General features: G+C 41.3%; 1 protein-coding gene across 1 annotated transcript; it reads right to left on the reverse strand.

The window, feature by feature from the left end:
* Positions 1-340: 340 nt before the first annotated feature.
* On the reverse strand, positions 341-25,981 carry LOC104011833 (ADP-ribosylation factor-like protein 8B). The gene is made up of 7 exons (XM_087765497.1): positions 25,540-25,981; positions 20,976-21,056; positions 9,692-9,765; positions 9,241-9,334; positions 6,998-7,065; positions 3,516-3,586; positions 341-738 (listed from the first exon to the last, which is right to left on the reverse strand). Exons 1-7 carry the CDS (start codon positions 25,726-25,728, stop codon positions 689-691), a joined length of 627 nt encoding a protein of 208 aa, XP_087621623.1. The 5' UTR covers positions 25,729-25,981; the 3' UTR covers positions 341-688.
* Between the last annotated feature and the right edge of the window lie 133 nt (positions 25,982-26,114).

A 26,114-nucleotide genomic window follows, 5' to 3' on the forward strand; every position in this document is an offset into this window, starting at 1 on the left:
GTTGAAGAGGGAAAAACATCCGCTGCAATTCGAGACTCTTTCCTTTCCCAATAGAGAAGGACAGGATTGTCTAGAATTTGTTTTATTTTTCAGTTCCCAAAGAATAGTCATATGAATCATTTACATTAGTGACTGGAAAAACTACATAACTACAGATATACGACTTCGGTAACTTCTCAGCAATCGGAGTATTTGAAAGTGTTCTGATTAACAGCATTTTGTTCAAATAAGATGCTTTTAATTATGGTTTTAATTGATTATTGATACTTAACTACAGGTGTTTGCAGGGAAAATATTGTGCATGAATAATTATATGATAAGTTCAAAAAAACCAGTCATATCTGTTTTCACTGTGCAGTTTATTCAGTTTCAAATTAGAAAAAAATTACTCAGTATTTGACAATTCACATGCATAAACTCAAACATTTCAGCCCAAAAAAGTATTGATTTCTTTCAGTCTTATATTAAGGCGTTCAGGAATTTCACCTAGGCAGACAAATATCTGGATTTTTAAAAAAAGAACCAAAATAGAGAGACAAGCTATAACTCAGTTTTACTTCTGTTAACAAATACGACCAAAGTGAGTCCTGGTAGTACGCAGTTGCATTCTTTATCTTTTTAGTTGTGTATAGCCGATAGGAGTCAAAATGATTGGGAAAGAGTTATCTATCTTCAGCAAAAGTTTTCTTCAACAGTGTCTTGATTTGGAGTGCTGAATAAGCCATTGTAATGTTATGTCTGCCAGGACAGATAAAACAAAATTAAAAACTCAACAGCCTGTTTGCAGAGTATAAAAGGACAACAGAACACCAGCAGGTTAATACAAATGAAAAAAAAACCAAACAAAAACAAACCCCAGAAACCACAGGCTCTCATTTACACTTCATTAAAAACTCAGTACTTAAAACTCCAGGTAAGGTTTTTTCCTGTTGTTTTTTGTTTGTTTTTAAATTATGCACACTTTGTATTCTTGAAATATGATGACTGACATCAAGTTCTCTAAGCCACAGATGAAGAACTGTTGGAAAAGCAAAGAAAGATTTACGATGACCGTAACATGAACTGTAAAATCCAGACTAGAATGAAATGCAGTGTGAGAACAAAGGCAGAAATACACAACCAGAAAGAGAAGGGCAAACATCTGACAAAGCATTAAGAAGCCATTTAGGTAGGCTGTAGGAGTCCCAAGGTCTCCAAAAGACATGCAACACTGGACTAAAATTTGATAGCTGAAATTGGTACCCCTCCTGATACAACCTAAGGCATTGGGCTGAAAACTGCAGCAGTTCACAAACTGATTCATAAGCAGCTTAGATGTTTTTGCCTCAAGGCAGTAACATCTGTCACCGAGGTAGGAAGGATGTCAGGGGGTAGCAACAGCTCTAGCTCTCAAATTTAAATTTGATGCCACATCTGTCCTAAGTTCAAGACAGCATTCCATGAATATCCTGGCAGACCACCTTAGGCACTGAGACTGCAAACAAAAGCATGCCACGGCATCTAAAACAAAGCTAATAATGATACGCTAATCTTCCACAGTCTCTCAGGACACAGAAACTGGCAGCCTTACACCTACACCTCCTGATGAGACCAGCTAGGCTGCAGTTTGCACTGAAAAACAACTATCACCTCATGCAACTGCATTGGCATCAATCAAAAATGCAGAGGAAGAAGACAGCTCCCAGTCTCCTCCTTAACAGCCTAGTAGTTTCATCACTTTAATAAGCTAAATGTATTTTCATTATAGTTTTTCATTATAAATTATATTTTCCAGTCCCTTGATCTCCCTAGGTTCTTGCCCAACCTCTTTTTAGTTTTTCAAGGTCTTCCTCAAAATACGGCACACAGTGCTCCAGCAATGCCCGCGCAGTTCCAAACACACGATATACGCAGTCTGCTCTCATTTGTTATTTCTTTGGGCAAATATTCAGGAACCAGGTTAGCCTTTCTAGGCACAATGTTACACTGAAAGATACTTCAGTGATTCTCAGTTAGGATTTGAGTCTTTTTAATCACTACTCCTAGGACTTCCACAAGTAAGTCATCTACACGGTTCTGTATTAATGATCATTATTTTCATTATTTTCCATTTCCAAATTTTAGCATAGTTTTTTTCATGCTTTTCTCCTTCAGGCCATCCATATAAATGAACCAGGATCAAAACCTATTTTCTCCAGGATCATTTCAGAAATTAAGCTGTTTTTACCAGTTTCTAGTCACAATACCACTTTTGAGATCCTCCACTGCAGCCTTGCAAATTTAATGAGGATGAAGCACTGCATTTCTAAAACCTCAATCACCTTCACTGCCCTTCACCTATGCAGATAATCCGGACTATGTTGTCTTGCTCAGTCTTTATATCCCAAAGTCTAATCTTCCCCAGTGTAACAGCACATTTTGTGTGTTTCCCTCACTCAGAAATAACTGTTACACCACGAGCTGCAGCAAACCTGGGTCTGGTCTCCTTCAAACCAACAAACCCAAGTTGAGTACACCATTTCCAAGAGAAGCCCTCACTGCCTAACACATCCCTGCACACAGCTGAAATTTTCCCCAGCTCTCTGAAGCCCAGATGTCATGGCATAGTCTCCTCACCACTTCCACTACTTGGTCCTCTTGCCCTAGGATGGAAATTTCCCTTGCTGCTGGGAGAAACTGGTTTTCTCCCATTCCCACTCCCACCGTCTCTCATTCAGCTGAGCCCTACAGAGCTGCCCAGCTCTTCTAAACAGTCTGGCTTCCTCAAGAAGCAGCTATAAATATCTACCCAGGCTGTATCCCTCCCATCCAGCACCACTTGTCTCAGCAGCGTGCAGGGAAGAAGGGTGGCACAGAGGCAACGTGCCCCCAGGCAACTGCTGCTGCTGGCTCAGCCTGTGCTTTCCCCCTTTCTCCTGCTCTGCGGAGGGAATGGAAGGGGAGAATGTGACAGAGGAAAGGGACAGGAAAGCGGAGGAAAGTGAGGAGAGAGAGGGAGAGAGAGAGAGAGGAAAGGGCAAAAAGCAAAGACAAGATGGGAAACAACTTCACTGAATTCAGGATATGCTCTGCACATCTCCAACAGGACAGAAGCACTAGTCCCTCAGTTTGAGCAACACCACCATACAGCCACATGCATGCAAGGCCTGCTTACAAAGTAAAATCATGCATGGAGCAAAACACTTACCAAAATTTATTAATTATTCATATTCAGTTACTATTTTTTCAAAAGTAACACAGTTTTTGTGAGGGATTCAATTACTTTGGGTTTTAAATATGCTTTTCCAAGGCCCCATCAAATTAATATCCTAACGTCTCATGGAACTAAATAATCCTAGAACTGACTTTTGAATTACACATAATTCTATATTAAAACAAATACAATTGCATGCAATATTTGCAACAAAATCTTTCTAAGTAAATTGAGATTTTCAGTTATATATTGGAGTTAGATATTCAAATCTCATTAACATTTTTAACATCTGATCCAAAGTACAAAGTATACACTGATGATGCTATAAGAAAAAGAAGCTTACCAATGTTATCCTTCTCTTTACACGAAATAGAATAACAACAGATTTCTCTGTCTTGAATAGCTGAAAGGTTTCTACAGAAAAAAAATTATAAAATAAGTAGTGTTATAACTCCACAAAAACTGACAACAGAAATTTCCATGAAATTACATGTTTTCTGCTTTTTACTCAGTGGGTTCAGTTCTATCCTCAGATATTAAATTTTTAAAATATGCTATGGCACACAAAAACCCTCACATTTCTTAAATGATAAAGACTAAAAGGATATAAAGTCATTTCACAAAAATTCAAATTTCTCATTAAGTCAGTATAATAGTGAATAATAAAAACACAGAAATCCATGAGCTAAAAATAACATTTTGTAGTGGCAACCAAGTAACATTACCATGTCTTAGCATTCACCTTTTACTCTTTTCATTTAGAATTCAGAAGTTTTATCTGTAGTAACTGTTATGATCAAATAATAGTACTCAAATGATCACACCATTAATCTTCAGGATGTTTATTATATCATACGTAAATATATCAGCTCTGATTCCTACTGGAAGGGTGCCTCTACATTTAGGAAGAAACTGATTCTTAATTAACTTCTGTTTCTTTCTGGGAATTTCCCTATCCGCCTCAGAGTTTCTGAGCACTTACTTTGTTATTTTTTCATTTACTTATCCTCACACAAGTGACACAGACATGCAGGAAACAGATGATTACGTTCCTGGAGCAGATGGGGAGCGGATGCACCGAGAAGGAAGAAGTCTTGAGATCACACAAGAGACTCTAATAAAGAAGAGAACTAAATAGTGACCTCCCTGGACTACGGGAGAGTAGACTTAGCCTCTTCAGGGATCTGCCTGGAAGAGTCCCATGGGATAAGGCTCTGTAGCAAAGAAGGGCCCAGGAAAGCTGGTTAATATTCAAGGATCATCTCCAAGCTCAAGAGCAGCCCATCCTAATGAGTTCGGAAAAAAAGCCAAGAAGCATAAGTGGATGAACGACAAGCTCCTGCGAAACCCAGTCACAAAAAGGAAGCATACAGAAGGTGGAAGCAGGGACAGATAACCTGAGAAGAACACAGAAACATTGTCTAAGCATGCAGAGACACAGTTAGGACAGCCAAAGCCCAGCTGAAACTGGATCTTGTGAGGGATGCCAAAGGCAACAAGAAGGGCTTCTATAAGTACGTAAGTGACAAATGGAAGACAAGAGAAAATGGGGGCCCATTGCTCAGTGAGACAGGGGACCTGGTTATGCAAGACATGGAAAAGGCAGAAGTACTGAATGCTGCCTTTGCTAGCAAGATTAGCCTTCAGGAATCCCATGCCCCAGAGACCAGGGGGAATGTCTGAAGCAAGGAAGTGGTACCCTTGATGGAAGAGGATCAGGTCAGGGAATACATAAGCAAACTGGACATAGAGAAGTCCATTTTTCCTGGTGGGATGCACCTACGAGTGATGAAGTGGCTGACTGATGTCATTGTAAGGCCACTCTCGATAACCTCTGAACGATCACGGCGACTGGGAGACGTGCCTGAAGAGTGGAGGAAAGCAAATGTCACTCATCTTCAGAAAGAGCCGGAAGGAGGACAGACCGAGGGAACTACATGACAGTCAGCCTCACCTTGATCCATGGGAAAGTGATGGAGCAACTAATCCTGGAAACCATTTCCAGGCACTTGACAGTCAAGAAGGTGATCAGGAGTAGTCTGCATGGATTCACAAAGGGGAAACCATCCTTGACCAACTCGACAACCTTCTACAATGAAATCCACAGCTTGGTAGATGAGGGGAGAGAAGTGGATATTGTGTACCTTGACTTCAGTAAGGCTTTTGACACTGTCTTCCATAATATCCTCATAGACAAGCTGAGGAAGTCTGGGCTGGATGAGCAAATGGTGAGGTGGACTGAAAACTCATTGAACAGTTGGGCCCGGAGTGGGGTGATCCGTGGCACGAAGGCTAGTTGGAGGTCAGTAACTAGGAGTGTACCCCAGGGATCAATACTGGGTCCAATCCTGTTCAACATCTTCATCAGTGATCTGAATGATGGGGCAGAGTGTACCCACAGCCTGTTTGCTGATGACACAAAACTGGGAGGAATGGCTGATACACCAGAGAGTTATGCTGCCATCCAGAGGGACCTTGACTGGCTGAAGAAATGGGCTGACAGTGGGCTGAACATGCAGTTCAACATGGGGAAGTGCAAAGTCCTGCCCTTGGGAAGGAACACCCCAGGCACCAGTACATGCCAGGGGCCAGCTGTCCGGGAAAGCAGCTTTGCAGAAAAGGACCTGGAGGTCCTGGTGGACACCGAGTTGAACATGATCTAGCAATGTGGCAAAAAAGGCTAATTAGGAGGAATGTTGCCAGCAGGTCGAGGGAGGTGATCTTTCCCCTCTACTCAGTTCTGGGCTCCCCAGTACAAGAGGGATGTGAAGCTACTGGAGAGAGTCCAGTGAAGGGCCACTAAAATCATTAAGGGACTGGAATATCTCACATATTAGGAAAGGCTGAGAGAGCTCGGACCATTTAGCCTAGAGAAGAAAAGGCTCAGGGGGGATCTTACAAGTGTGTACAAATATCTGAAGGCAGACTGTAAAGAAGATGGAGCCCAGTGACAGGACCAGAGGCAATGGACACAAACTGAAACACAGGAGGCCCCCTCTGAACATAAAGAAACACTTTTTACCTCTGAGGGTGACTGAGCACTAGCACAGGTTGCCCAGAGAGGTTGCAGAGTCTCCATCCTTGGAGATATTCCAAAGCCATCTGGACATGGTCCAGGGCAATCAGCTCTAGGTGGCTCTGCTTGAGCAGGTGGGTGGACAAGATGACCTCCAGAGGTTCCTTCCAACTTCATCCATTCTGTGTTTCCTAAGTCCCTGTTTAGGTGCTTAACCTTCGGACCATGCTTCTTTACTGAAACTTCACTTCCCACTGATTAAACTTATGTGATTTGAGACATAGACTCCTATTCTGCAAAATTAGTGCTATACTGGCCATTTTTACAAAATTGTATACTTCCTTTACAATTACCCCTAAAATGCATCAGTTTAGATTAGTTTCAGTAATCTGTAAGTATATGCTTTGGATAAATGCCAAAAATATCTGAATTGCTCAAATTTACAGACAGTAATTTGAAATGGTTCTGTTCTAATGCTATTCAAGCATTAAACTGACAGTACAATGTACTCTGAAAAGTGTAAGTGAGCCTATTACTATCTATAGCAGTTGTATCTTCAGTGATGGGAAAACAGGATTATCTGAAACAACTTTATACAACTGAAATAATAATCAAGAGAAGTTCAAATCTACTGCAGTCAGTTATCAGCCTAGATTGCTATTTCAACTGCCAGCAGAGCTCGGAGTGGAGTATCTGAGAATGTAAAATGGAATCTGTTATAGCTGCTTATTGCCACAGACTACCAATGATTTTCTCTTACGTATCAAATTTCACAGTGTTTCAGCTTTTTACACAGGCCAGCTACTTACAATTTCTCAATTAACTGCTTTTCATCCAGTGCACCTGGGAGGTCTCTTTTATTTCCAAGGACTAACACCTGAAAGAAATCATTCATATTCATGTTAAATCCAGGAGCAATAAAAGTTTATTTTTATCTTTAACCATTTGTTGGCATTATTTTGGATCTTGCAGTCAAGAATTTAGAACACAATAGCGGACATATTCAAAATGACCAATGACTGTCGGAGCATCACGGAAATCCCGCTCCTAGCCAGAGTCAGATGCTGGATGCACACCCTCTGAAAACTGGATCCAATTATTTCTGGGTGTATCAGTATCAGAAATCTCCTCTGGAAGTGAATCTCTCCATTCTGGATGGCATTATGGGATGGGGTCAGACTGCACCAAGTGGATTCCTTTTGCATGCAACTAAACCTGGAGGAGAGCATGCACCAGGTGCACTCAAGCCACCAATGAACATTCAATCCACAGGCCAGACTAAAGTTAATCAAAAGAAGAGCCCCAGAAGTAGAGGCTGGGTCCTCAAGACCCAGACATGATTCTCTCTACGATTTTGCTCCCCTGCTTCTTAATGTTGACATACTAAACAGCCGGGCATCCAAACCATGTATCACTCAAGCACCAGTCAAATGACTGATTCCTCTCCCTCCCCTTTGAGCATCCATGGTAGAAATCACAAGGACAGCCATCAGGAATTAAGTCTGAGAAATGCAGAAAATTGACTGAATAGATGCTGGAACTTAAGAGTTCCTACGTAATACTTAAGGCTTCAAGTATAAATTAAGATCAGATGAATGGGTTGAGTACATTCTAAAATAAAATAAGCAATGGAAGGTTTTTCTAATTACGATTGCATTAGTGTTTTCCAGATGCGTTACAATTCTGAGTCAAGATTATCCCATTATTTCCCATGAATCTGGAACACATTAAAACTCATTATTTGTAGTCTCAGATTAATAAAGCTACCTTAAAATCTATAATGCCAAAGCCCAAGTACAATAAATTGAAGGAAGTTCAATACTAGTTACTACCTATGAAATAAAAATAAGTGAAAAATACATTACTGCACCTTGGAAATTACTCTGCTGGTCAGCCTGGGCAATTGGAATGTGATAACATACAAAGGAAAGGAACTTAATTAAATACTTCTGAAGATATGAGAGACCTATCATTTCAGGAAGGAAAAGTGTGAAGTAAAACAGGATGTGAAGACAGTACAAAGGACAGACAATGTCACTCGCCATGAATAGCGTGACTGTAGATTTCTGTAGGATTTGTTCGATATCTACTTAACATAAAAAACCGTAACAGTAATGGCAAATCTTATAAAAAAGATGGAGCGTCACTTGAAAAATTCTCCTTCGAGAACAGGTATGTGAGAACTTTATTCTCACAATGATTTCATGTTAGCTGTCTGTCTACTCATCCTCAGATGACTTTGATTACTTGCACTGGCCAAGTGTCCAAATATTTGCTTACAAAAAAGGGGCCAAGCAAAAGCCATCAAGTTGTGAATAACTTCTTCCTGATTTGTATGTACCATTGTTTTCTTTCTTATGATCACAGGTATGAACTCTCACTTGGTGATGTCAGCATCAAAGATCAATGCTAACCTGATTGATTCCTACCAGCTCTAAATTAGCAGAGTACATTTAATTAAACAACATTATTCTCCACCTCCATAATTCCTCACTAGAATTTCAGCAGAATATACTATTATTTGACACTTCCTACTGGAGAACAGATGCATATTTACATTTTTTCCATGCAGTTTAGTTTGAAAAACTAAGAAGTCAAGAAAAAGAAAAAGTCAGGACACAGAAAAAGTCAAGCTCCTCCACAATCTCTGGAAGGAGAGAACACTATTTGATATTAGTGTCTGCCAACCTTCAGAAAGACAAATCTCACATGCCTTAAGATACTGCCAGAAACACAGCTGGGTCACTGATTCAAACCCAGCCAACAAGGGGACTGACTGGAAGTAATTACTGTCTGATAATGCCACATGTGAAAATGATTTTTTTCCAAATCTATTCTAACCTTTAGACTAGAAAACATACAAACATACTGCAGCACTGATAAGACGTTGCGTCCTCTGAAAAAATGTTACAATAATTTTTGTAAGAACGCTCAGTGTATCAAGGCTGCACCATATTTCAGCTAGTATTTTCGAGAGTCCAGAGGAACCAATTCATGAGGATTTAGGCTACACTGTCCACATTCAGGTAAGAATAATAATCAAAATACTTACTGGAATTCCATGCAATTGTGGCTTATCTATCAAACTGTGTAGCTCATTCTTTGAAGCTTCTACTTTTTCTATGTCTGCTGCATCCACCATGTAACTGCAATGGCAATAGAGTTATTTATGGTATTGTCCATTACTTGCAGAAAGTTGCATTAAAACATCTGAAATGTGACAAATGTGTTCGCGTTGACAACAGCATTAAAACAATTCTGAGTTGTATAAGCCCTGCATTTATTAATACAGGAAGATACAGAATTAAATACAGGCTGTAGGGAAAAAATGGCCTGGAACACGCAATTACTTATATACCTGGGCTGCTGAATGTGTAAAGCATGCTATTTTTATCGTGTTGGGTCTTCTTATGTGATTGAGGTGGACAGGAAGAAAAGCAGATCTATATTAGCAATATATATTTTAAAATACATTTTCTATGGGCATACACAAGAAAACTTACACAACTGCATTGACTCCTCTGCAATAACGCTCCCACATGCTTCGAAACCTTGGCTGCCCTCCAATGTCCCATACCTGAAAAAGGTAAGAACACCCCAACCCCAAAACTTTTTTGAACTACACAGTACGAATAGAACAGAACAAAAGAACTCTTACGTGCAGCATGCAGGTTGTATTGACAATGCCTAAGTGTAGACGGGTTTTTAAGTGACCTTCCTCAAGAACTCATGAATTCTTGCAAATACACAGTGTAAAACCCATAAAGAATAGCATCATTGTATGAAAACAGTTATGAAGTTGCATTTTTTATGGGGCTAGGGAGACCTGAGTTAAGAAGGCATCAGGCCTTCAGCAGGATAAAGACAGAAATTAAGCAAACAAAGAGTTGGTTGGAGAACGGATTGAGTCCATGTAAAGGACAATATACTCTAGGGAGCTCCAATACCTCCACAGCTCTCCCATTTGTTCATCAGATGTGCTTTAAAAGACGCATGGATTAACTGATCAGAACCAGAAAGGAAACAGCAGTGTAGGGTAGGCCTGAAGTAATTAATCAGTGAATCTTAAGGAAAGGAAGCTCAAATTCTGCTTAGGATTTTATAAAGCTCCAATCCTGCAAATACTTATGCATGCTATTAGTGTCCGGCAATCCCACTGAATTCCTTATCATTAAAAGGATAGCACATTGTGTTTCTTGTACAGGAGTTATTCTGCCTTGCTTGCAAAAATTCAGTAGTTTTGGTTGATGACAATAATCTTGTTTCAAAACTGTTTCCAAGATAAAAATACCAGGGAAAGGATCTAAACCATGCAGGCAAGGGCTGCATGCTGATGTAGCTGTTGCAGCTACATCCAAAGACAGTTGTGCTACAAGTGACACACCTATTAAAATAGTGCTGAATACTGAAAAATAAAAGGAATGGATTTGTTCCTATGTCAAGCACAAAGACAAGTAATTATTTCTTATTTTAATCAGATTTAGCTATCAAAACAGTATGTACCATGTACCAGATCTAGGAGGCATATCCATTACAGCACAAACTAAATTTGGAAGTAACATACACAGAAGCAAAATTTTCTTAAGAGATGTTTTCATATTTATACTTTATAAATCCAAACTTATTAAACCTGCTGTGGCAACAAAGACTTGCACAAACGAGCGAGACTTAATAGGCCCTTGGGATAAGGCCTTTTTCAACTAATGTGGACTATATTTTTAATTCCACAATCCATAAATCATACTTATGTATTCATTTCTCTATCATTTTCAACACCTTATGTTCATATTTTAGAAAGAAATATTTCCCAATTCACTATTAAGATCATTCCCTGATTGATATCTTACCATTCCTTCTGGCATAAAATTAGTATATCACCTAAATGTAGATTGCCTTTGACCCCCTTTATAAGATCAAGAATTTTACATATGAAAGAGTTGAGTGAACTTCTGACCATGAATTGGGTATCAATTATTATCTGCACTGACATGTAAAGCACTGTTTCAAAAGTTTTTATAAAATAAACCTTTTCTTTTAAAAGCTTGAAAGAGATGAGTACACAGTTCAGTATTATAGTTAGATGGCAAACCTCACACCAACACTAATTATTCCAATAACTCATCAAGACCTTGGAACTATCAGTAACCATCTGGTGCACATCTGTGTGTCTGGAAAAAGAAACTAAATTATTTTCTTGGTAGATCAGAGAAGAAAGAAGGGGAAAGAGGACAGCAAAGGCCAGTAGTAAGATTAGATTTTTGGTGACCGACAGCGATTATTCCTGGTAGCCACATAAAACTACAAGATGATGTAGCCTGGACTAATCACAAAATAAATAATCCAAGATAAAGAAATACCGGTTTTGTCCTTGTTTGATGATCTACTATATCTATACTATATTAAATTGCACTGCAGAACAAGTATTATTTTCATTAGGTGAAAAAGTCACTTTGAAACAATGGAAAGATAAGTCATTTCCAGTCAGTTTCCCTAATAAGGCTTACAGTTATTCATTAAAGTACAACATGAAGGACACAAGATAGACTAGGTATCTTTAATAGTGCTTGGGAACCCAGTTTACGTCAATATATTAAGTTATAATTATCTGAAATAGGGAAAGAAAATAAATGCATGAAATTATTTAATTTAACCATAGCACTTTCATAGAAGAACTGGAAATGGACTTAGACTTGCAACACAAAATGGCTGAGTATCTTCAACTCCTGAAAACAAGTGCAGAGGCATTTTAACGGGAGGGGGTATTTCTCAATGATCAGGGTGTATTTGTCATTTTATCAGAGACACAAGGTACAATGTTGGAAGGATCAACAGGTGGATTTTAAACAGGACACAAAAGCAAAGTCTGTTCTCAGAAACCATTTTCTGAACCTCGTGCTGCTTACCTCCACATTGTGTTCTAAGGCAGGAGGGCACCAGGGAACCCATCTTTAGAGATAAGACTGTAATCCCTTCAATCAAGATGTAACACACCTCTAAATAGAAGGAGCCAATCCATCCTAGCCTCCATATTGTGTCCTCCCTGAAGCAGAAAGCCGTGATTCTGTGTGACCACACGCAATCCTTTGAACCGTCTTTTCACATGATCACGAATCAGTCTCTAGACATCAAAACCCAAGAGATTCTGGTGAAAGTAGGCATATAGAAGTTGTAAGTTGTACGCAGAAGGAACTAGAAGACTGCACTGGAAGACTAAGGGCAAGGAGACCAGAGGCAAGGACACTGCTAACTCAAAACCGCAGATCAATAACTACTGGAGTGACTATTAATTTTGCTTGTCCTTGAAGAACATATAACCATGAAAGCAAAACTGAGTAGTTGCTCAATAGCAGAGAAAAGCCAGGAGGATGTGCAACAGTGTGTATGCTGGGAAAAGGTAATCTAATATTGGTAGATTAGACAAGAGAAGGACATTCTCCCATGACAGATTTAACCCCGCAGAGCAGTTCTCTGGCACTCTCCTCGTGTGCCCCCCTTGCCCTCTATCTCTCAAGTCTGAGCAATCCTGACAGATTCCCAGCATTTATCAACAAGACAAAGCTGCTGAGGACAGAGCTAACCAGGGGCAGCATTTATGGTTCCCAGGTGTCCCAACAGGATGTTGAAATAAAACACATTTATGTAAACTACAGATAACTTCAAGCTGGGAGTGGATAAAAAGAAAAGATCAGAATCCTAAATTATCCGGAACAACTAGAGGGATGGTCTGAAATAAGGCAGCTGAAATTTAACACACACAAGTTCAAAATGCTACATTTGGACAGAGGGAACCAAATGCACTAGCACAAAATTGATAATAACGAGGTAGAGGTGCAGGACAACAAGCTTGAGCAGATCACAAACTAAATATGTGTTTCAACAGTGTTGCAGATCTTAAATTAGCATGTACTAGCAGAAGCATTTGTACAATTGCAATTGTACAGATGTACAATTTTGGAAGTATGTACTGCCCTGTCCTCAGTGTCAGGGAGGGTCTGGTTTTGAGCATCAGTCTATAGAACAGACACCAACAAATTTGAAAAAGTCCAGATGAGAAAAGAAATGGTGAGAAGAGATTTTGAAAATATGACCTATGAAGAGGGGAGGGGAGAGCAAAACCATAATGTTTCCCAGGAAATGGCTGCTAGATATAAAAGAGAAGAAAAAAGCAACTCAATTTGTGATGACGGCAACTCATGTCAGATATTAGGAAAAAAAGCTTTCTAACACTTAGAGTGAAAGAACATTGTACAGAACAAGGGATATTGTAGAACCTTCTTCATGGAAGAACACATTTTAAGAAACAATTACCTACGATATTTAGGTAAATACCTGACTCACCTCAGAGCACAAGTTTGGTTTAGATGTTCCTTGAGATCAACTCTTGGTCCTCATTTTTAGGAGTCCTAACAGTTACTGTGAATGACTGGTGAGACATTCAACACTGCCTGTTCTGATTCAGAACATGGCTTCTGGCCCCATGTCTTTTTCCCAACCATTGTAGGGGTTCCTATCTAATGCATGATCCTGTCTCACACTCTGCAGCGTACAACTCCCAGCACAGATACAGTCTCCAAGGATTCTCTTCCCAAACTATCAGATGGAGAGTGCTTTCATACTTTTCCTTCTTAGGTGATCATTGAGTAATTCTGAATATGCTCCATACTTATTCTCCGAGCCACTCTCTAACCCTCATTTAACCCCTTTTCACAGAACCACTGAGGCTAGCAAGGGCCTTTGGCGATTGTATAGTCCAACTCGCCCTGGTCAAAACAAGGTCACCTAGAGCAGACTGCTCCAAGGATGGAGACGCCAGAACCTGCCTGGTTAATCTGTTCCAATGTTCAATCACCCTCACAGTAAAAAGGCTTTTTCTTACAGTTTAAATGGAATTTCTCATATTTCAGTTTGTTCCCATTGCCACTTGTCCTGTCACTGGGCACCACTGAGAAAAGTTTGGCTAAGTCTTCTGGCTACTTTGATGAGATCCCCCTGAGCCTTCTCTTCTCTAGGCTAAACAGTCTCGGATATCTCAGCATCTCCTCATATGAGAGATGCTCCAGTCCCTTAATCATGCTCATGGCCCTTTGCTGGACTCTCTCCAGTAGCTCCACATCCCTCTTGTACTGGGGAGCCCAGAACTGGACACAGTACTCCAGGTATGGCCTCACCAGTGCTGAGTAAAAGGGAGGGATCATCTCCCTTGACCTGCTGTCAAAGCTCTTCCTAATGCAGCCCAGGATGCTGTTGGTGTCTCTGCTCAAAGCAAAGGTACACTGCTCACCAATGGTCAACTTGGTGTCCTCCAGGACCCCCAGGTCCATTTCTGCAAAGCTGCTTTCCAGCCAGTCAGCCTGTAGTGATGTCTCGGGTTGATCCTTCTCAGGTGCAGGACTTTGTACTTTCCTTTCTTTAACTTCATAAGGGTCCTGTCAGCCCATTTCTCCAGCCTGTTGAGGTCCCTCTGGATGGCAGCATAACCCTCTGCTCTATCAGCCACTCCTCCCAGTTTTGTATTATGAGCAAACTTGTTGAGGGTGCACCCTGTCTCATCATCCAGGTCACTAATGAAGATGCAAAACAATCCCTGGGGTATATCGCTAGTAACTGGACTTCCTGCTGTGGATCACAGCCCTTTTGAATCCAGCAGTACAGCTTTTCCTTACACACAGATATCATAAATCACTGGGACATCCCACAAAAATTCTTCTTTATAAAAATAACCACCTTGACTTGAAATCAGCCCCGATACGGCACAGCCTTTTCAGAGCGACCCAAGCTATTACAGAATAGCCAGTACTTGCTGAAACACTACTGGAGCTATACAGGCAGTGCACACAGACGCTTGCATTACTGCATGACACGTGAGATGGTGACATGACAAGTAGGTGGCTTTTAGTTGCTGCTGAATAGCAAGATGAAGCATTACAAAGTAAGAGGATTCTGTTTCTATGAGGATGTTTGGAGACTTGGAAACTCTACTGTCCAGAGGAGGGAACAGTGCTGCAACGAAGGAAGCTGGAAGAGGAACGCGCAGAGCCAGGATACTCCTCCTCCTCCCTCTCTGCCACATCAGAGCAAGTAGCAAAAAACTTGGCTTTGCCCTCCAGCAGACCGGCCTGCACTGGCCCGGGCTGCAGCTCCCATGGAAGGACGCTGGCCTCTAGTGGTGACAACTGGGGTGACCGCAGTCCAACCTCTGCAGCTCCAGTCCCCTGAGCAGCTGCTCACTGCTCCCTCCAGACTGCAATATCCAGGTGGGGTATGGAAACTGGCTGGCAGTGCTATTTGAAGAGAGTAAGCTTAAACGAACTGCAAGAGCAAGGAAAATGAAGCTGCTACATTGCCTGTGCGTATGCATGTTTTGTGTTGCTCTATTACTTTTTTATCAAAAAGACCATCACTGTGAGAATTAAAGGTTGATTAGTTGGAGCTTGACAATCATTTAAAATAACAGTTTGCGATGCATGCCTTCTGAGGCTCTCGAAATTTGTTTTACTAGAAGAATTTTTTCAGCTACTGTCTAGCTTATTGAACAGTAAATCTCATCAAAGCAAAAAGATTACTAATACTGAGCTAATCCAAAAATAGAGCAATCCCATCAAAATCCAATCACTCAGGAAACAAAACTTGCTTGGAATTAAAATGCCAAATCAATTCACTCATAGACTTTTTTGTCATTATAAAGTGATAGCCATCAGTTTCATTATGAACTTCATCAAAATACTTTTAACAGATCATATCTTGTAGTACCTTAGCTATTTTGATGCTGGAAATCATTCTGTAATTTAATACCTCAACCACGATCTAAAAATCCATGAAGTTTCCTGCTTAGACTTCAAATGCTGCCTGGTAAAATCCTTCCTCTTTGCTTCCTTTTTTTGGAACTAATAGGTGACAAGTTCTATGAAATACACTGACAAGCCAAAATTTGACAATTCATGGTTAAAGCTGACAGCTTTACATTTCTGATCACGCTCAACTTTGATTAAAGAGCACAAGAAATTGGCATTTTACTACAAAATGTTTAAGCCTGCATAAATCAGTGTTTTTCTTTCAGTGTAGTTCAAATAAATACTCATACACACAAGCATGCCAGTGATGATACTTTTATACTCTAGGATTAGAGATTAAATATGAGAATAAATCTGCTAGCTTCTGGAAACAACTGCCAAAAGAGGAAGAAAGTAAAGAAGACCGTGGGCTCCTTAGTTCTTGTTGCTTTCTGGAAATGTATGTAACCTAGAGACAGAACTGTCGTCAAGAAACCAGGCAGTGACACTGCACTACCACAGTACTTCCTTCTTAGTGGCCTACCCCAAAGTCTGGCAAAAAACAGATAAAGGATTAGGATCACCTACTTGTTGGCATTGCTACTTTCTTTGCCTAAGGTGACCAGTCTTAGCCTTCTGGAATGCCATTTTTTCACTCGATGACTTTTTGACTCAGACAGTTTCTCAGCCTCATTCTTACAGTAAGTTTAATTGATTCTGCTTTGCAGTGTCCCCTGAGACCTTTGAAAAAGGTCTGATGCAAGACCTATCTGCTTACCATGAAGATCATTCCTGCCATGTTTGAAGGACTTCACAGGTTTAGTAAAATAACACTTTATGCAGGAATTTTAATAATAGCTGACAGTTGGATATCATAATATTTCTATGAGAAAGGTAGCCTGCTTTGTTGGGATAAAAAGGTCAAGGAAAATTTCACTCTGAATCCTTGTTGACCAGGCTGCAAATAGCTCATCAAAGGATTCCAGCAAGAAGCATCCCCCTCACCATTCTTCAGTCATCAACTTACCAACAAATGATGTCATTCTTCTCACAGGAAAATAATTTTTAGAAACTTTATTTCGGAATTAGGGTGTAAGATTTTAACAGCCTACCTAGATACAGGAATAGTGACGTACAAGTACTTCATCTTGACAGGCTTTTAAGGAAATAAGCATCTATACATAAGTGTTATATTCCCCTACACCTCTTACTTTCACTGTATGCTCTTGTAGCAGAGAGACCATGAGACCTGGTTAAGATAAATTATTTCCCTGTGCACATTGGTTTCCAAACCAAGTATCATTTTTGAAACTAATGAACATATTAATAATGTTAGCATTATCCCCTTATTCTTAACAACTCTATTATAACAACTATATGTAACATGGCTTTTGAGATCAAAGTGTAAACCAAGGCACGGTTCCACAGAAACTCACACCTCCTCCCTGCATGAACTTGATCTTGCAATATCATGTGTGCCGACAACTCCAGTCAAACTTATTGGTCATTTCCTTCACCTACTTGAACTATCCTGGCTCAAAAAATACTTTATTTTGAAGACTGTCTACTTGTAAATTACTTTTGTTTGCCCAGTTGAATGAACCATCAACAGCTTTCTCATTTTCTTCCACATCTGACAATTCTGTAGCAGCTATCCAACTATCCTTATGCTTTCTCTACATGAACTCTAAATCATGGCCTTATTGTTTCTATGCAAAAGACAGAAAACAAGGGACCTGAAAGGGAATTCCTATTCCTGTGGATTATTTATGAACTATGGTTGAATCCGGTAACTTTTGCCGGATGCCTCTCCAGTGGCATCTGTGGACTTCTTTGATCAGTGGTAAAGCAAGGCAGATGTGATGAAAAGCGTATGAAACTGACATTTAGGAATAATTAAAATAGAATCCTCTCCTGGATGAATTGGGAAGCATTGATAAAGCTCAAGTGGAAGGTACTGCTTCAGTACAAAGGTACTCTTCTGAAAGAGAAGGGAAGGCTCAGGCAGGAGGACAAAGAACGCCTGCATGCCTGAAAGAACAATAAGAAAAAAATACCTCTTTGACTAAGTGAAAACTTAAGACAGTTTGACTACTTAAACTGAAACAAACAGCTTTTGCTTGTGAGTCTGCATTTGCTGCTTCGTATCACAATGCTAATCACAATTTTGCCACTGGTCCCATTCTCCTACACATCTGCCATTGATGTAGAAGAGGTCAAGAAAGCATGGGATAGCCTTAGGATGCATTTGCACTTTAAGGCAGTACCTCTGATGTTCCTGTTGTAAATACACTATTTGATTTGCTGTCATAACTAGTGTACATGTTAATTTGTGCATTATAAACAGAATCCTGGGGGAGAAAATCTATACAATTAGCACATCAATCAGGCTGTTCTTCTGATATCAATGCCCATTGACTTCTCCATAAATTCTCTTTCACAACTAATATGAATCATGAATTAATCATAAGGACTAGAAAACTTAACACCATCCAAAGTTCGTAAATCCTAACAATATAGCATTAAACATTTATTTTTTTAAAATACTGTCACTGGTCCATCTGAATCCACAGTCTATGTGTGCATATTGAACCCATAATTCTTGCAGCCTGCTAACAACAGGCTATGTTAGTTGTGCTTAAAAGTTTGCAGCTATCAGAGTGGAAGGATGAAGGAAAACTTTGTTTTTCTCACCAAATGAAGAGCGCTTTCTTCCTGTTCAGATTCTGTGCTCTATGGTGTTTTGCAGCTAAGTCAATCTACCCAGGCTGCCCCCAAAATGAATGATTTTGCATGTGTCTGTATCCTGCTTAATCACACCATGGTGGCACCAGCAATCACACAGCAGTTTGGGAAGTACACTACTTAGGTAATTTGACTGGGTAGAAACTAACATGGGGGCGGGTTTGTTTTGGTTGGTTGTTCGTTTTTTCAGAGGTTGCTTTCATTTAGATCAGTTGGCTGATCTGACTACTGCTTTGCCATGGGATCACCGGTGCTGATGGAAAAGGGGTGCAAGGGTGCAGAGCCAGGCTTAAAGCAGAAGGCAAAACCTCACACCATGATCTACTTAAGCTGACTGTAAAAGCTGACCTTTAATCCCTGCCACCTCTTGCAATATGTGCTTTTTTTTCTACAACATATTTTAATAAAAATATTAAAAACGTATAATAATTTGTATTCCTTTTAAAACATTAAATTGGACATTTTTTCCTACTATCACACAAAAGCTGGTTGTTCAAGGCTACAGAAGGACATTCCCTACTGAAAAAATTCTCTACTGAAATTTTTGTATCCTGGAAGGACATGCTTTTTACTTTAAAGAAGAGTTTGGCCACATTGCATTGAGTATTGTAATGCTCATCATGTGACAGTTTGGCTTTTTTAAACTCACAAACACACGCACACCATCTACACTGAAAAAAAAGTTTAGGCTTTTATCAATCATTTACCTTTCAGGAAACGCGTGAATTAAAAATGCTCATATGATGCTACTTTGTCTGCTTGCTCCCCTGCTCTGTCATAAGAGTGAGGTCTGATTCTCTCCCAAAGTAGGCTCTAATCATGTACTTATGATAATGATCATGCACAAAGTCACGGTTACCAAGGCAATAATGATTCTCCCCGACTTTACTTTTACTCCATTTTACATTTTACTCCATTTTCCTTTCAAGCCTTTCAGTCTTTACTGTGGACCTAGTTTTAAGATACTTACCATCATTTATTCTTGGCAATCTGCCAAAATGTCCTGGGAAATTAAAATCAGACCAAATCATGGGTAACGTTAAGAGTTTTTATCTCAGCCAAACCTGACATGAATTTCAAGAGGGTATAAGGGAAGGAGAGTTGGGGTGATGACAGGAAATAGTTGGGTGACATTAGACTTTCCATTTCAGTAGATTTCAAAAGACTGGCTTATTAGGCGCTGTAACATATAAGCACTTGTAGAGGAACCTATTGATTATTCTGCAAGCCTGTAGCAGAGACATAGATACACAAGTGAAATGTACAGCTGAAGGCCCTATGGTCATGTGAAATTTTGAAGAAGTATAGCAAAAAACTAAGACCAGAAACAGACAGGCAGTCACAGTATCTATATCCCTATGGTCATTTTAGGTTTAGGTTTTTTTAGTTCAGCTTTAACATCTCCCAATCAATGGAAGTCAATTATCCCTTTTACCACCCTTTACCTGCTCACTGTTTAAAGAGAGCGGGTAGACAGTTAACAACTGTTTATATTCACATCACAAGTCATTTCAGAAAATCCTCCCTAGGTTTAGGAGTCAAACCAAACCAGAGGAAAAAGACTATCTTTAGAACTGAGGGACAAAGGAGAAGAAATGAAGGAAAAGGAGGGAAAAGTCAAGGTAAAAGCAAAAACCTATATTGCCATCACCTAATTTTAGATAGAAGTTATGAATTCAATCTAGACTAATCAACCAGGCTCCTTGCATAATCCAACAACAGAGAGACCTTAATGCTACTGGAGTGATTTGTCTCTATATTGATGCTTATGGTATGAATCACAACCTAACTGGCATCATCTATATTTCTCTACAGGCCTAAGAGATGGTTCCCTGACAACTGACTTATATTAGATGTTCTATTTCCATATAGCTCACATTATGCGAGCTAAACCACACTCTCTGCTGAGATGCATAAGTTAGAAGTGAAGTTGCTGGAGATTTCAATTACAGTTGTGAGAGGGGGGGCGAGAGAGAAGACAGAGGCACCTGCAGGAGTCAACTCAGCTCCCTTAACACCGCAGAATTTTATGACCTTCCTAACCCAAAAGAGTGCAACAAAGTTTGTGCCTGGCATGGATACCATGAAATCAAACAGATTAATGTAACAGAGAAATATATGACTATATGCTTTTAAAGTTATTTTTGAGCTAGAAAAAGAGATAAATGATCCTATCACCTTAAAAGAAATTTCCTACGCTTTCACATTTCAAGTTGAAATCACTTTGTCTATTAGTTATACACTCTGTATTAATTCAAACATGCACACCTACCTTTATGGTAACGTTTCCTTTTGTTATTTTTCTCATATTGAAGCCTACTGTAGGAATCATATCTTCTGTGAACTGCCCTGACTAGGATACAAACAAAAAAAAATTATATTTATTATAAAATAGTTGATATACAGCAGATGAGTTTCTCGTTCGCAATCTAAAATTTTTATTTTACAACACTGTAAAATATGACGTTAATTTTCTACAAGAACACTGGCCAGCACTTCAATTAATGCATTGTCACACCAAGGAAGACTGTTCATTTCAGTCTCTTTAAACAATCTTTTATTCTCCTCAGCAACAAAGATCACCCCAGAAATCACAAGACTTCAGATAATTCTTCATCTGATCCCTAAGCAAACCAGAAAGCAGCATGGTCAAAATACAGAATCACAGAATGGTTTGGGTTGGAAGGGACCTTTAAAGATCATCTAGTCCAACCCCCAGTATGATAAAATATGATAGAACTGACTATATCAGGATTTTTCCCTGTAGTTCTTCACTACTGTTACCAATGGTTTAACTCCAAACGTAATAAACAGTGAAGGTGTACTCATGTAGAGAGTACTATGTGCAGACCCTTTCCTTCTGAGTAGGTGGCAGCAGAGGAGTCCTACTGTAGAAGCTAAGAGAACACCACTAAGACAGAAAAATACAAGGTACTAACTCAGCACACCATAAACCCAAACTATAAAGCCAAAGTGCTACCTCCTCCCCCAGTTCAGAGAAATGTTTTTACAAGACAGATGCTTGTCATCATGCCAACAGGAACCTTACACGCATCTACCCACTACAGAAGACAGCTTCTGAGGAGAAAGGTGAAACTCAGATCTACATAGACAACTCATTATTCATTCTGCCTTTTCAAAATATATCATTAACATGGTACTGTGTCTCCTAGGAGTGGCGCATTAAGATATGCAGATGGTTACTTAAAAGTTATGTCTACACAGAGGCCCAGGTGCTCTCTGCAACACACACAGTAGTCCTGGTTTTCCAGTCATCCAGAAAGGACAGCAGGACCTTCTAGACTTGCCATTGCTCTTCCATATCCATCTGCCCATATTCCCTTTACCCATCTCATCATCCCATGTGCCCTGGGGTTTTTTTGGAAGAAAATACGGATATGTGGACAAGGAGTGAAGCAGGCATGCTCCAACAGGTCCCTCCCATCTGAGAAGTGGATGATCAGAGCTTCAGGGTGCACCAGAGCAGCTACATGCCTCGCAGTGCACACACTGCCACCAGCTACCCCTAATGCTACTGTTGGTCTCTATATGCTTTCTGCAACTTTTCTCTTGACTGTTTGTGGCAGAGTGGGAATACCCTATGCCTCCAGTCTGTGTTCACAAACTAAGACTAATTATTTTTAATCTGGGACTTTAAAAGCTGTATAACCTTTGACAGTTACTTGATCCTCTCACAAGATTTTGGGGTTTGGAATTAGATCCTTCAGGCAAGAAACAACTTCCGTCAATTACTTGTTCAACCTTACCTATGGGAACCGTCTTGCTAAATTCTGCACTATACATCTTCCCCATGTTTTGTTTCTGGAAGTCTCTTTTTTCCCTCCTCTTTCCTTGCTTCAATGACTTTTCAACAGCAGTAGGAAAAGACAGTGAAGACAAATGCACCTGCAGTTTCATACAGATACATGTACCCAGCAGTGACAGAAGTTTTTAATTGGATGGCATAAGACAAAGCCAATCAGTAACCATCTCCTGTAGCAGGTACTGGCCTAATTTGTTAAAATTTATTTTATTACATTTATTTGCAGAGGACAGAAATATAAACACATATGAACACACAAACCCTGAGAATGTAGCATCACTACTCAAGCACAGGAATGCCTGGAAAAACAGCCAGCCAACTCAGAAGGCTATTGTTTAAACAAACTCACAGAAAGTCAGGATTCCACTTTTGTTAGCAAATTATAAACCACATGTAATATGCTAAACTGGAAGACCAAAAATTAAAAAAAAAAACCATCATAACTGCTCCGGTATTGGGGATATAATGCAAAGAATTACTGTCCCCTTTATTGGTCTTTAGTCTTTTCCTCTAAAAATTTTCCATCCTAGTTGAACAAAACCAGCTACAAAGAAAGTGTTATGTTTACAGTTCTTTATTTTCCCACACAATGAAAAGAAAGTAATATGTTGAATCTTTTGCCAGCATTAGTCCAAAACCTCTGATTACTGTGTTTTGTTTCAAGCCCTGTAAGCATCATAAAGTAAAAAATCTGTTCCATTTTGCTTCCTAAGGAAGTTTTACATGACAAATTACCTATTTTTGTGAATATTCAAGATGTGCAAACAAGTTTATTGTCATTATCTCACTGAAAAAGAGATTACATCCTGACACAGATGAAAACAACTGATGCTAAGAAGTTTGTAATGTCCTCTTCAAATGTTGCTGAATATTGAACTGATAATTAATACTGCCGTAACTCCTTACCATAACAACCATGGGCCTGATTCTACTCCATTACATCAGTGCACATCCACAGTAAAAGGCAGTGACGTTATCCAAGGTTTCCACTGGTAACAGAGGACTAGATATGGCTCAGACTCTTCAGGGAGGAGACTGTCTCAAAGGGTGTTTATTCAGTGTTAGCATGATAGAATCTCTGAATACCATCGCAAAGTGGAAAAAATAGCAATTTCCTACCATTTGTTTTTATGATCCATTGCAGGTTGCATTTTAAGTAGCCACTATTTTGTGACAGTTGTTTTCATCTCGTCACACTCTAGCCACACACACACAAATGCACACAGAGTTCCCAATCTCTTTGCCATCCCATATCAACTGTATTCAAGAGTAAGCTATTATCCATTGCCTTACTCCCAAATTCTTCAGCCACCCTTCTTCAGGGACTATCATGGTGTGTCATCTCCAGATTGAAAGATCCAAAAGCTACAAAACCTGCAATCTGTGACACTCCCCAAGTCAGAAAACATGGATGTCTTGTAGAATATTCTTAAGCAATATGTTTGCTGTCAAAACCAGACCTGCAGTAAGAGCAGTGCTCTGGTATTCAAGATATTAGCACAAGAGAGACAAACATATGATGCCATTCCACAGGTGGTGTATCATAAATGAGTGGACAAACATTTACACACACAAAGTCTAATACCCCACACTACTGTTAGAGGTCTCTGAACTGCTGTGTTCTTCTTTGCTCTGTTTATGAAATCAATCCAAGAAGCAATACAGTCTGTCATGCCTTTTCCCCCTTCCTCAGCAAAGCCCGCCCTTGGGAGATGAACACTTCCAATGGGCATGAGGAGTGCTGAGGCCTGTGTTACCAGGATCACTAGGGTAACTAACTAACTAAAATACCAGTTCCAGATATTTTCTGTTTATTGATTGCTGATGTCTCCCAGCACATACCTTCATTGCTTTCTGTACTTTCCCTACCCCACTCCTTTTTCTCCTTCCTCTCTCCACTTCTTCACTCACACTAACCTCCTACTTTTCCCTTAATCCATAATCATATATGAAAGCAAACAACAAATATCGTATACACATGTTTGTCATTGTCTCAATCTCTTTGACGTTAGGCCATACACCTCCCAGTCTGGTTTTGACTCTTGACCCAGTAACTTTTCAGAATAAGGACTGAAGAACATCTGGAAGCCCGTATCTCATGGCAGGTGAAGATGCAATACATCTAACAGCAACGATCACCTCACAGAAAAGGGTAGGTACTGAGAAGTTCCATGATTAGTACTAACCGTATTTAACATACATATTTGTTTCCATCTTCCGATGGAAAGTAAATCTTCGGGATGGGCCCAAATGCAGAAGAGCAGAGAGCATAGCAAACAAAGATGAGGAACGTATTTCAGCATGGCAACAAAGTGGGAAACGTCATGGTAGGCATCAGCATTAGAGAGGAACAAGGCTGCAAGGCCTTCACCACAGTGGGAAAGGAATGCCAAAATCAGGCTTCAATGCTGGGAAAGAGCGATCAAGGAATTCTGGGAGGCATCAATATTGATGCAACTGATGGGAAGTGAGAATTCAGTGACAGGAGAGTTGTGGTCTTGGAGGATGCACAAGATATTCTGAGTGATTCTGGGATACACTGGCAGTGAAAAGCCAACTCTGAATCACGGGCAAGAGTCCGTGCCCAAGAACCTGCTTTGAGACGGGCACGCTTCGCAGTCAGACGCAGGAGACATTTTCTTCCTCCCTCTTAAAACAATTTCACACCCATCCGAGCCTGCTGTGAAATTCTCCAGGTCGCACAAGCTGCAAGAGCTGCCTCACGCCCGCCGCCCCTCCGCCCTCCGCCGCGCCGCGGGACCTCATGACAGGAGGCGGCTTCGCCGCAGGCCGCGGAGGCAAAGCCCGCACTTGTTGCCGGGGGCAGCGACGCGAAGCGGCCGGCTCGGGGCGGGCGGCCCCCCCTGGCCACGGCCGATCGCCGGGCCGCCGCCCCCCCGCCTCACCGCCCCGCGGCGACCCCCCCCCTCCCGCCGGCCGCCGCCCTGAGCGCCCCCCGCCCCCGCCCTGCCCCTGCGCCTGGCCGGCGGGCGGCCGGGCCGCGGCAGCGTACCGCCAGCACGGTGAGCAGCGTGGTCTTGCCCGAGTACTGCAGCCCCACCAGGGTGAGCTCCATCTCCTCCTTCCAGAACAGCGAGCGCAGCCACTCCAGCAGCCGCGCCACCAGCGCCAGCATCCCGGCCAGCGCCCCCGACCTGCGGCAGGCGCCCAGCCCCAGCGGCACCGCCTCGCTGCTGGGCATGGGAGCGCGGGGCGAGGCGAGGGGAGGCGAGGGGAGGCGAGGCGAGGCGAGGCGAGGCGGCGGGGCTCGGGCCGGGGCCGGGGGGCGGCGGCGGCGAGGCTGCGCGGGGAGCCGAGCGCCAGGCAGGGCCCTCACGTGATGGCGCCACCGCCCTTCTCCCGCTGCCACTTGCTGCAGACAGGGGAGGGGTTTGGTTCGGCTGGTGCCGTGCGGTGCCGTGCGGTGCGGCCCAGCCGGCGGCGGGGAGCGGCGGGGGAGACCTGCGGGGGGCCCGGGCGGGCGGGCGTGAGTCAGGGCCGGGCGCTGGCCGGGGGCGGGCGGGGAGGCGGCCGTCGTGTGAGGTGACGGAGCCGCCTCCGCAGCGGGGGGCGGGCGGGGCGGCTCCC

Source organism: Nipponia nippon, unplaced genomic scaffold (genome assembly GCF_047370975.1).
Source record: "Nipponia nippon isolate SJK-2023a ecotype South Korea unplaced genomic scaffold, ASM4737097v1 scaffold_3, whole genome shotgun sequence".
In the NCBI taxonomy this organism is placed as follows: domain Eukaryota; kingdom Metazoa; phylum Chordata; class Aves; order Pelecaniformes; family Threskiornithidae; genus Nipponia; species Nipponia nippon.